This window comes from Rhinatrema bivittatum, unplaced genomic scaffold (assembly GCF_901001135.1).
Source record: "Rhinatrema bivittatum unplaced genomic scaffold, aRhiBiv1.1, whole genome shotgun sequence".
NCBI lineage: Eukaryota > Metazoa > Chordata > Amphibia > Gymnophiona > Rhinatrematidae > Rhinatrema > Rhinatrema bivittatum.
In genome coordinates, this window is record NW_021821096.1 from 77,771 (window position 1) to 90,945 (window position 13,175).

General features: G+C 43.4%; 1 protein-coding gene across 1 annotated transcript in view; it reads right to left on the bottom strand.

Annotated features, from left to right (window-relative positions):
• LOC115082450 (dynein heavy chain 12, axonemal-like) overlaps nt 1–13,175 on the bottom strand; it is a gene marked incomplete at its 3' end in the record, with an annotated part of 97,203 nt that overhangs the window by 67,519 nt on the left and 16,509 nt on the right. The window contains exons 2-3 of the mRNA XM_029586680.1: nt 3,753–3,947; nt 2,998–3,119 (exon numbers count right to left, since the gene is read on the bottom strand). Of these exons, the coding sequence (XP_029442540.1) occupies nt 2,998–3,119; nt 3,753–3,947 (317 nt within the window). The remainder of the gene's footprint in view (nt 1–2,997; nt 3,120–3,752; nt 3,948–13,175) is intronic.

Sequence of the window (13,175 nt, forward strand, 5' to 3'; positions counted from 1 at the left end):
CCAATTTGGTTCTCAAAGGAGGTAGCTGCAAAAATAAAGGCAAAAACATCAGTGCTCAGGAAGTATAAAGGATCCCAAAAAGAGGAACACAGGGAAGAATATCTGGTGAAACTGAGGGAGATGAAGAAAGAAATCAGAAAAGCAAAAGGTCAAGCAGAAGAAAGGATTGCAAAGAGGTAAAGCGAGGTGACAAACATTTTTCAGATAAACAGAGAAAGAAGAAAAAGCCCGAAGTGGTATAGTGAAATTGAAGAGTGACGAGGAGCAATGTGCCTAGACAGATAAGGAAATGGCAGAAATATTAAACAAATTCTTCAGTTCTGTGTTCAATAAATAAGACCCTGGAAAAAGACCATTGCTGGTTGACAAGACAATAGAAGGGAATGGGCTTAACACTACTCCCTTTACAAAAGAGTATGTCTGGGAAAAGCTAGGAAAACTGAATGTGGACAAGTCCATGAGGTACATCCCAGGATACTACAAGAACTCAGAGATGTCCTGGCGGGGTCCACTGAAAGATCTGCTCAATAGATCCCTAGAAACAGGAGTGGTGCCACGAGATTGGAGAAGAGCGCTGGTGGTCCTGCTTCATAAAAGTGGTAGCAGAGAGGAGGCTGGAAACTACAGGCCGGTTAGCCTCACTTCAGTGGTGGGGAAAATTAATGGAGACACTGCTGAAAGAAAAGATACTGAACTATTTAAAATCTGGTAAGTTGCTGGACCCGAGGCAGCATGGATTCACCAGAGGAAGGTCCTGCAGACAAATCTGATTGATTTTTTTGATAGGATGACTGTTATGGTTAAGTGTGTTTTGGTGGATCCTTGGGTGCTGTGGAGATGACCATGCCCACGGGGAGGAACCCCGTAAGGAGCCATAGCACTGGGCTAGACTCGTACGACACCAAACACAGAATAGTTCTTTAGACAGCGTGAAGAGAGCCACCAGAGGTGGCAGTGGTGAGGCAGTCGAGTGCTTACAGTCTCAGGGACCTCGGCAGAGGGAGCCCTTCTCTCCTTGATGACGTCAGGAGGTTCCACAGCAGGTCTCCCAGCTAGAAGATACTGTGGATGAGATAGACTGAGAGTTAGAATACTCACTAGGTGTTTGCTGTTGGTATGCGATTCCACCAGGTATGTTGTAGAAGGTACAGGCACAGAGGCAGGGAGAGCAGGCCCTCGAGGAGCGAGTACCTGTTCCCTGTAAGGCACCTGAAATAAAGCAGAGGGCCCCCGAGGAGCGGGTACCCAGGTTAGCAGATACCCCGAAGGGCAGAGAGAGAGCTTCCTCTGGCAGCACGGAAGCGGCAGAGTAGCGTAGACAAGAACAGATTTGAGTCCTTGCTAACTCAAAGAGCTAGCAAACTGGTGAAGGCAATATACCCGGATGGCGTGACATCAGCATGATGGAATGCCCTCGAGGTTCGCGCCAAGGGTGGTACAAAGATGTGGGTTGCGCGCGCACCTTAGTAGGTACCTGGGAGGAGCAATGGCGGGAGGCTGCACCATAGCCATTCCAGGGACGCCAGAGAGGTCGGCTTGAGACATGGTGGTAGCCATCTTTCCTAGGTAAGCAGGAGGAGCCGTGAATAAAGTGAGGCAAACGGGACGAAGCCATCTAAGACCGACGGACACAACAATGACCAGAGAATTGGATTAAAGAAGAGTGCTCAATGTCATCTATTTGGGATTTCAGCAAAGCTTTTGATACCATCCCACATAGGAGGCTTGTGAACAAAATGAGAAGCTTCGGAGTGAGCGCCAAGGTGGTGGAGTGGATTACAAACTGGTTGACTGATGGGAGACAGCGTGTACTGGTAAATGGAACCTACTCTGAAAGAGAGCCATGTTAAGTGGAGTGCCACAGGGATCGATATTGGGACTGGTTCTGTTCAATATCTTTGTGAGCGACATTGCGGAAGGATTAGAAGATAAAGTGTGTCTATTTGCAGATGATACAGGACCTGCCACAGAGTAGATACAACAGAAGGAATGGACAAGTGATTTACGAAGGCTTGAGAGTGGCCGAAGATTTCACAGATGGGATTCAATACCAAGAGTCATGCATCTGGAATGTGGTAATCCAAAAGAGCGATATGAGATGGGGAGAAGGCAGACCAAGAGTAGGATCTTGGGGTGATAGTTTTTGGCGATCTGAAAATGGCAATGCAGTGTGAGAAGATGATAGCTAAACCAGAATAATGCTGGAATGCATAGAAAGAGGAATAAACCAGCAAGAAAAAGGAGGTGGTGATGCCCTTGTACAGGTCCTTGGCGAGGCCTCACCTGGAGTACTGGAGCCTTTATCTCAAAAGGGATAGAGACAGGATGGAGGTGGTCCAGAGAAGGGCTACCAACTGGTGAGGGGGTCATTATCAGATAGCCTATGAGGAGATACTGAAGGTTATGAATATGTATACCCTGGAAGAGAGGAGGTGCAGGGGTGATATGATACAGACCTTCAGATACCTAAAAGGGTTTAATGATGTGCAAAGATCAAACCTTTTCCGTTGGAAAGAAATTAGCAGATCTAGGGGTCACAAAATGAAACTCCAAGGAGGACTCCTCAGAACAAATGTCAGAAAATATTTCTTCATAGAGAACGTGGTGGATGCCTGAAATGCCCTTCCGAAGGAGTTGGTAAAAACCAAAACAGTGAAGGAATTCAAAAGGGCATGGGATAAATACTGTGAAACCCTAAATGCTAAAGGATGGAATTGGAGAAAAGAGTGCATGCAGTAAATTGATGGTACGGCGGTTATTACCCTTAACTAATAAGCTAGGTTGGACATGGCATCATAATATTATTAATTGAAATTGTACCATTTGTGAATTTGTAATCTTGATGTTTTGTGTGGTTTTGCATCTTTATAAATAAAGATTATTGTTTAAAGCATTACCTCTGATAAAGTAAATAACAGGCACTGCACCACAAATTAAGAGCAATATTACCAGTGAACAAAAGATGAATATTGTCATTATAGAGAGAAGGAAGCATACCGAGGAAAGAAGAGACGTTTTTTCTCAAGGTAAGCATTGAGTCCTTTCATAATTTTATCCAGCAGAACATTGCAGTCTTGAAGTTTTACCAATAAACCTGACAAGGAAGTTGCAGCAAGTACCTGTGAGAACAGATATAAAATATCAACTATATTCATGTACCAAATCACATACAAGATATTTATAATAGAAAAGGATAACAATTCTTAAACACTAGTTATAAATACTGTATAATTCTATACTAAGTAGGTCACAATTCAACATGACTATTTCAATTATAAATTTGTAGCTAAAAGATTTAGATGACAAGAAAGGTAAAGCACTGTGGTAACTCGAGCGGTAGTGGCTAGAAGACAGCCAGAGAAAAAAGGATGCACACTTTGGATGTTCCTTAAGTGCAGTTTATTTACAGTGAAAAAAAAAACACACAACAGTGCAGTTCACCTTCACTTCAAGCAACTCACAATCTTTAAAAGTAGCAGCTCTTAAACTTAGATTACTCACAGTCCTTAAATGTAGCAAGTCTTAGAATACAGTAGGTTTCTGTCTGATCCTCAGGGCCCACTTAACCCTTCTAGGCCCTACAGTCTCATACTCTGTTGAAGGGCTCCACCAAGGATTCCCTGTGGGTCTGAATCTTAAGAAAGACCATCCAAGACTGCTGTGCCCGGTCCCTTAAGGTAGTCTGAGGGAGTTTATTGTATACTCCCTCATAAGTACTATGATCTATAATAATTTCCACATTACTAAAGTACCTTAGGATCCTTAACACAGTGCTTCATGATCTCCTTCCAGTTTCTGTCTACTGTTTGAAAGAGACGTCCTTCTTCTGGCATCTGTTGGCATGATGTCTTCTGAGAGAATATGGGTTCCAGGTAAAGCCACTGAGCTTGAACTTTCAACCATTCGTCAATAGTTTCCTGAATTTGAATCAGACGGTCCTCCCATTGCTTGACAAACACAGCAAAAGTACAAAAATATTAGTTAATATTAATGGAGGAAAATAAATAGGAAAGAAATGGCAAAATGATTCCCTTTCCTTAGTAGTGGTTTAAGTAGGGAAAAGAGAAGGCAGAGAAATGTATTTCTAATTTCTATTTTTAACACTTGGTTTCCTCCACTATTTAAATTCCTTCCTTCTCTGAAACCTGTCTCGTAATCAAGCCAGCCTTCATTACTGAATTCTGAAATGTCCTATCTTATGTTTCTTCACCTTGTCAACAATTTCCTCATTTCTGCCCCAAGACTCATCTCTTCTCTTGGCTATATAAACAAACTGTAATTTAATTGCTCAGATTTTTTGTATTTATTATATTGTGGTTTACTGTGGCTTTTTTCATTGACCATAAAGTATGATAGACTACATTTGTATGAAGGACCAAAATACTGTACTGCATTGTATTGTAATATTTTCTTTCAGCAAAGGGAAGAATATCAAATATGTAATTCTATGAGGCTAATATTCAGTAAGCTGGAAAGTGGACAAGTTAACTTATCCCAGATATTCAGTGGGATAAGAACATAAGAAGTGACATGCTGAGTCATACCAAGGTCCATCAAGCCCAGCATTCTTTCTGACACTGGCCAGTCCATGTCACAAGTACTCAGCAGATCCCCAGTAGTTGATCTGCTTCTTGTAATCTCATTCACAGTGCTGGCTTTCCCGTCTACCTGGCTAATAACTGTTTATGAATTTTTTCTTCAGGAATTTGTCCAGTCCTTTTGTGAGCCCCACTATGTTACTTGCCTTAACCATGTCCTCTGGCAACAGATTCCATAGCTTGATTGTTCACCAAATGAAAAAATACTTCCTACAATTTGCTTTAAATCTCAGTTTCTAGTTTCATGGAATGTCCCCAAGTCCTGATGTTGTTTCAAAGGGTAAATAACCATTCCCTATTTACCCCTTCCACCCCACTCATCATTTTATAAATTTCAATCATATCCTCTCTCAGTCATCTCTTTTCCAAGCTAAAGAGTCCTGATCTGTATAGCTTTTCTCCATAAGGGAGCGTTTCCATCCCCTTTTCATTTTTGTTTCCCTTCTCTGTACTTTTCTATGTCTGCTATATCTTTTTTGAGATGAGGGTAACCGAAACCGCACATAATACTCAAGGTGCAGTTGTACCATTGATCTATACAAAGGTATTATCAATTTTTCAATTGTGTTCTCTATTCCTTTCCATATAATTTCTAATATTCTATTTGCCTTTTGGCTGCCACTGCACACTGACCAAAGTTTTCAAGGTATTGCCCAAAAGACTCTGAAGTCCTCTTCCTGGGTGGTGACTCTTAACACGGAATCCAGCATCATATACTTGCAGTTGGGATTATTTTTTCCTATGTATTACTTTGCACTTGTCCACATTAAATTGCATCTCCTATTTAGAAGCCCTATTCCTAGTCTTGCAAGGTCTTTCCGCTGTTCTACATAATTTGCTCCTGTTTTAACAACTCGAAACAATTTTGTGTCATCTGCAAATTTGGGGGGTCATTTTCTAAAGCTATCTCACGCGTGCGATAGCTAGCTCGGGGCGGAGTCGGCCCGGAAGAGGAGGAGTCGGGGTGGCACCGGGGCCGACTCCGCAAAGATTTCCCAGACAACGAACAGCACGCATGCTTTTTGTAGCGGCGCAGGGAAAGAAGAGGCATTTCAGACAGGATCCTTAGGGAAGCCAGCATCCTCTGATGATTCTCCGATCCCAGACTGAGGATGTTTTTATTATATCGAGTTACAGAATTCCACAGCAACTACTATACATATGATTGGCTAATATGTCCTACGTGCTGATACAACATGTTGCCTGTGTGCATGCCTACGTAGCTATGGCTACAATCATACTGTATCTAAGACAGAGGGTTATTTATACTAAGAGCTTAAATGTGGAAAAACAACAGCTTAAGAAATGCAGACTTTGTGTCTGTTCTGAACGAGATAGGCAAAATGCTGAGAATGTTTATGCAAACTCAGCGAACAGTGTTAATGTAGGCCTTTCAGTGAGGAGTGCTGATGCAGGCCCTTCAGCCTCTGTGGTTTGCCAACTGAAGAGAAAAAGTTTGCATAGCAACACTTTTCACTGTCATTTTCGCGCCGAATAACTACACCTTTTATAACTACACCTAAAAACCTAAAAATCCTACACCTTTTATAACTACACCTAAAAATCCCTAAAAACCTAAAAACCTACAAAAAACCTACACTGGTTGCCCATTCAATCCAGAATCCAATGCAAAGTCCTCACCCTCATCCACAAAGCTCTTTACACTGACAACTTCAACTGGATGAACACAACCCTCTATTTCCGCGACCCACAAAGCAATCTCTGCTCCAAAATACTGGACTCATCCCAATCTCCTCTCCAAAAGCAATTCACCTGACCACAATAAGAGAACACACTCTATCCGTAGCCGGACCTACCCTCTGGAATAACTTACCAACACAGCTAAGACTGGAATCAACAACGCAAACCTTCAAAACAAAACTAAAAACATAGCTTTTCCAAAAAGCCTTTACAACAACCATTTAATACCCATTTCCGAGGACATCACATGATAGGATAACCCTTCGGACATACAGTTACAACTCAACATTCATGTTACCCTACAACAAGACACCCCATAAGATGTAATATCATGACTGTTTTTCATTTAATCCACTGTGTAAGAATGTAATCTCCTTTGTAAGAATTTAATGTCAGAGCCATAATAACAAAACTCTACGGAGGACATGCTCTCGTTACTGTTACAGCCTAATCTCCTTTGTAAGAAATAAGTAAGTTTAAAGTTACAATACTAAATAAGAATTGATAACTGTTATCAATCACCCCGCCAGGAGGGCAGAGTTAGCAATCTGTTATAGTTACTCCCCAGAGGGGGGGACTAGTAATGTACTCAGCTCTTGAAGAGTGAGAAATGAGCACTCTAATGTAGAATGGTGAATCCTTGGGCCGATGGCAGATGACAGCACCCTCAGGAGGATATCATGAGAGGGACCACCGGCTAGGCTGGAGCATGGAGACAGACACAAACAGTTCTTTATTAGACAGGTAGTAGAACCACCAGAGGTGGCAGTAGTGAGCTGAAGTGCCCGGCAGGGCTGAAGTCGCTCAGGTCCTGGAACTGCAATCTCCGGGTTTGCTGAGCTGTAGAGAGAGACTCATAGAATAGATTAATAAGAAGGCTCAGTAGCTGGAGAGAGTTAGGCCCTCGAGGAGCGAGTACCTGATTCCAGGGACAGCACTGAGAGAGCGATGATGACTCACAGTTATATATCTCTGTAATGGTTTCTAGGCAATAGAGAATAGTTAATATTTTCAGGAACAGGAGCCTCTAGGCGAGTACTGGTTCCTATCTGCAATCTGTAATAATTCACGATCTCCGTACCTGCGATAGCGTCTTAGACAGAAGAGAATCTTCAGGGTTCTAGGAATATGGGCCCTCGAGGAGCGAGTACCGGTTCCTATAAGCAACTGGAATAGAGACTCACAAAGTTCACGTCTGCGATCGCTTCCAGGCAACAGGGAGTCTTCTGAGTGTTCAGGGTCGTAGGCCCTCGAGGAGCGAGTACCGGATCCCGTCTTAGCAATCTGAAAACAAGAGGAGAGAGCGGGGCCCCCGAGAAGCGGGTACCCCTGGTAAGTTCAAAGAGGCAGAGTAGCTTGGACGAATCCTTGCTAACTCGATTCGTAAGCGTAAGCAAAGACCTTTTATGTTGGAAGCGGATAATGTCACTATGGGGGGACGCCCCTGAGGTTCGCGCCCTTGCTGGTACAAACTTCGGAGCGCGTGCGCCCTACATCATCAGGAACATGGCAGATCCACAGCGTCAGGCTAGCCCGGGGATGCCAGAGAGAAGCGGCAAGGAGACGCCGCGGCAGGAGACCGTCCATCAGACCCAGAGGGAGTCGCCAAAGAGGTAGAGGGTGAAGTGTAGGCACGAACGCAACAGTACCCCCCTTCAAAGGGCGATCTCCTCTTCGGGTACCAGGCTTAGGTTTTAAAGGATGCGCGAGATGGAACTGATGAAGGAACTCTTTATCCAAGATATTGGTCTGAGGCTCCAAGTGCTCAATTCGGGACCAAAGCCTTCCCAGACTAGTAGGTATTCCAACTGTTTGCCTCTGTTACAAAAATCCATAATCTCTTTAATCTTGAGTTCAACTTCGTTTTCAACAAGGGTGATAGATGAATCTTGAGATTTGGAAGAATCTTGCTGAGTTTATTGCTGATATCAGCAGCATTGGGTGGAGCGGCTACGGACGTCACTGAAGGATTCAGTGAAAGTGGTGGTATAAAAGAATGTCCAAAATCCATGTCCAAAGGTAACTCTCCAATAGATATAGTTGGATGAGAATTGGTAGCATCATCAGCAGAAACGGACTGGCTGGTTGCTAGAGATATCCACTTTGTATCTATTATGTGCTGTGGTTCATCAGGCACATCTTCTGAATGAAATGAGTGTGACAATGCGTCTGGCTCTGGTGTTTTGATCTCCTGGTCAGTACTTAAGTACAAAGTCAAAATGGTTGAAGAATAAAGACCATCTGGCCTGTCAGTAATTCAAACGTTGTGCAGGTACTCGAAATGTACTCGAAATGGCCGTCTCGCATGTTGAAGGCCGTTTTCCATTCATCGTCACTTCGAATGCGGATAAGGTTGTAGGCCCCTTTCAAGTCAAGTTTAGAAAATATCTTGGCCCCTTGCAGCCTATCAAACAGCTCCGAGATTAATGGCAAGGGGTAACAGTCTTTAATCGTGATATCATTTAGACCTCGATAGTCGATACATGGGCGTAGGGGACCGTCCTTCTTCCCTATGAAGAAAAAGCCTGCGCCCGCTGGTGACTTAGATGGTCGAATAAACCCTTTCTGAAGATTTTCTTTGATGTATTCCAACATAGCCTTATTCTCCAGAGCCGAGAGAGGGTACACCCTTCTTTTAGGTGGTTCCAAATTGGGCTTCAGCCTTATGGCACAGTCATAAGACCTATGCGAAGGAAGAATATCAGCCGCTTCTTTGGCGAATACATCCCCGAAGGATGCATATTCAAGTGGTAGTCCTGGCACCGCTGGAGTCATAGTCATGCAGATCGTAGACGAACCCTCCTTAAGGCATTTCTCATGACATTCAGGGCCCCATTGTGAAAGGTCCAGGGAAGCCCAGTCAAATTGGGGTTGATGCAACTGCAGCCAAGGAAACCCCAGGACATTGGGGTGCATGGCCTTTTCCAGTACAAAGAAGGGGATGATCTCCGTATGAAGTGCTCCAGTGCGAAGTGTAACTGGTACGGTCTCGTAAGTTACGTCGCCCGGCAAGGGTTCCCTATGAATGGAAGACAACAGTAGTGGATTTTTTAAGTCGATGAGAAGAATCCTTAAACATTCCACTAACCATCTAGTAATCAAGTTGCCTCCTGCCCATGAATCTACCAGGGCAGAAGTCTGAACCGTGACTGGTTCATAGGTCAGGGAGACTGGAAGAGAAAGTGGAGGAGAGGATGCAGTAAGTCCCAAGAACAGTCTCTCCACCGTACTAGAATTTCTCCGTTCTTCAAGTAATATAGAGACAACACGGCCGGACTGACCGCAATACATGCACAGACCACCTTGTCCCCGGACTCTTCTTTCTTTAGAAGTTAAGTGACCATGACCAAGTTGCATCGGTTCCTCTTTATCAACTGCAGGAATTGCTGGACCCATCTGAAAAGCAGGAGTACTGACCTGTTTCAACCCAGGTAATACCTTAGGCGGAAGTTCCTTCACCTTGCCTCGAAGCCGCCAGTCAATCCGAATAGCTAAGGCTATCAATTCTTCCAGTGAGTCAGGTGTCTGACGAGCAGCCAGCTCGTCCTTCACGCGAGTATCCAGACCTCTGCAAAAGAGTGTCTTCAGACATCTGGGGTCCCAATGAAGTTCCGCTGAGTTTTAAATTCTATGGCAAATTCAGGCAGGGATCTGTTGTCTTGCTTCAAGTCCACTAAAGCAAACCCGGCAACAGACATATGAACAGGGTCATCAAAAACGGATTTAAACAAGTCCATAAATCCTTCTATATATCTGCAAAATAGGGTCCTTGCATTCCCACAAGGTAGATGCCCACGACAAGGCTCTCCCATCCAAGTATGACAAAATATAGCTGGTCTTAGAGAGACCTGTGGGAAACAATGAAGGTTGTAAGGTTAAATGCAAGCTGCACTGGTTCAAAAAGCCCCGAGTCTTCTGGAGTTCTCCGGAGAATCGAAAGGGCCGCCAGTGGGACAGCTGTCTTGAAAGTTACCTCCTGTAACTGACCTTCTTGTGTGGAAGCTGTGCCTTGTATCTTCTGGGTGTTAAGCTGATGAAAGGCTGCAGTAAGTTTTTCCAAGGTTTCTTGCTGTTCTGAGATGCGTTGAGCCAGGCCCGGAATAGCCTGCAAGGCAGAAAGAAGAGCCGGGTCCATGGCTACAGACATCCAATACTTAGCTGGGTTCCCAGGAGTACTGCTTCTCCAATTTTTAAAGCCGGATTCACTGGAGTTAGCAATCTGTTATCAATCACCCCGCCAGGAGGGCGGAGTTAGCAATCTGTTATAGTTACTCCCCAGAGGGGAGGGACTAGTAATGTACTCAGCTCTTGAAGAGTGAGAAATGAGCACTCTAATGTAGAATGGTGAATCCTTGGGCCGATGGCAGATGACAGCACCCTCAGGAGGATATCATGAGAGGGACCACCGGCTAGGCTGGAGCATGGAGACAGACACAAACAGTTCTTTATTAGACAGGTAGTAGAACCACCAGAGGTGGCAGTAGTGAGCTGAAGTGCCCAGCAGGGCTGAAGTCCCTCAGGTCCTGGAACTGCAATCTCCGGGTTTGCTGAGCTGTAGAGAGAGACTCAGAATAGATTAATAAGAAGGCTCAGTAGCTGGAGAGAGTTAGGCCCTCGAGGAGTGAGTACCTGGTTCCAGGGACAGCTCTGAGAGAGCGATGATGACTTACAGTTATCTATCTCTGTAATGGTTTCTAGGCAATAGAGAATAGTTAGTATATTCAGGAACAGGAGCCTCTAGGCGAGTACTGGTTCCTATCTGCAATCTGTAATAACTCACGATCTCCGTACCTGCGATAGCGTCTTAGACAGAAGAGAATCTTCAGGGTTCTAGGAACATGGGCCCTCGAGGAGCGAGTACCGGTTCCTATATGCAGCTGGAATAGAGACTCACAAAGTTCATGTCTGCGATCGCTTCCAGGCAACAGGGAGTCTTCTGAGTGTTCAGGGTCGTAGGCCCTCGAGGAGCGCGTACCGGATCCCGTCTTAGCAATCTGAAAACAAGAGGAGAGAGCGGGGCCCCCGAGGAGCGGGTACCCCTGGTAAGTTCAAAGAGGAAGAGTACCTTGGACGAATCCTTGCTAACTCGATTCGTAAGCGTAAGCAAAGACCTATTATGTTGGAAGCGGATGACGTCACTACGGGGGGACGACCCCGAGGTTCGCGCCCTTGCTGGTACAAACTTCGGAGCGCGCGTGCACGCCCTACGTCATCAGGAACATGGCAGATCCACAGCGTCAAGCCAGCCCGGGGACGCCAGAGAGAAGCGGCAAGGAGATTCTGCGGCAGCAGACCGTCCATCAGACCCAGAGGGAGTCGCCAAAGAGGTAGACCGGGTGGAGCGAGGGTGAAGAGCAGGCACGAACGCAACAATAACAAAGCTAAATACGAACTAAATATGATGTGAAATAAGAGTTAATTACAATGTTCAATACATTTTGTACTGAAGTTATAATGCAGTTACATACACAATGTTAAATAAGAACTTGATGATGTTATAATGTACAACAAGAAGACCTCAACTTCTTTAACACAGCTACAATGTAAACCGATGTGATATTCTATATTGAACAAGCAGAATAAAAAAAACAAAAAATAAATAATACTCCTCAATAATACCATATGTTGTAGTAATAATCTATTTTGCTAAAGTAGCTTTAGATGACACTTCACCTTTGTGTGGTCCTCCAAATACAAATAGTTTACCTGTTTTTCTAAAAGAATTTGTTACTACTTCTAAATATCTTAGAAGAGTACATTTTATATCCAGATATTTCAAAAAAATTATTTCCTTCACATTCTACTTTTGTATTTAATGATTTCTTTATTAAATGTTTACAAAATAATATATCAAGAAACCTTGAGAAAGAAAAACATGTTATAATTGATCAAAAAACATAAGAAGAAAAAAATCATAAATAAATACAACACAATGCAACCAATCAAAGCCCACAATATCAAGGAAACTATCACACACAACCTAAGGAATTTCTATAAAGAAACTAAGACAATGTGTTTAATGTACCATATGTATGTGAGAGTTCAATTCCTAGGATGATGACTCTGCAGAAATATGATTCAAGGATCCATTCATACCTTACTGCATAAACTTATCAGTTAGAAATAATGTCAACTGCACAGGAGCAAAAAAAAAAATCTAAGAAACTTCTTTATATTTAATGAAATATTTACAAGAAAATTTGAGGAAAAATCGTGCCCCTAACTGCAAAATCTAGGCTTCATCTATATCTCTTCAGGCATTCTGTTAAGTCCAAATTTTCCTATGAAACTACCAATTTTCACCTCTTACCACTATCTCTACAGTTTTACTAGGAGTCATATAATAGATGCGGAAGAATTTAAGTAGGTACCTCACAGACTTCAACCATATATCTGCAAAACATTTTTTTAGCTGACACATTGGGCAGCCTAGGAAAATTTATAAAACATAAATTCTGCCATCTTATAGAATTTTCTATATTCGCCATTTTAGGTAGAAGACAAACATTATCTTCAATCAAAGATTGCTGAATTGCAGCAATTTGATCAGACTTATTCATTAAGCCCGACAGGCGTTGTTCAGGTGACTCCTTAAATTTATCCAGTTCTTTAATCTTCTGATCCACAACAGAATTTTCTTTGATCACCACAGCTGACCCCTAGATTTATAAAATGCTATAAATATAGCGGAAACAGCACCCTTGATAAAAAAAAAGAAAAAAAAGGGGGGGTGGCATGGATAGGCTAATTACCCAGCTCCCACATCACACAGAAAATTTCCACACCTGTGCTATTTTTCACTTGGGGGCAGATTTTCAAAGCCCTACACACGTAAATCCATGAGGATTTACATGCGTAGGGGGGTTATGTGCGCCG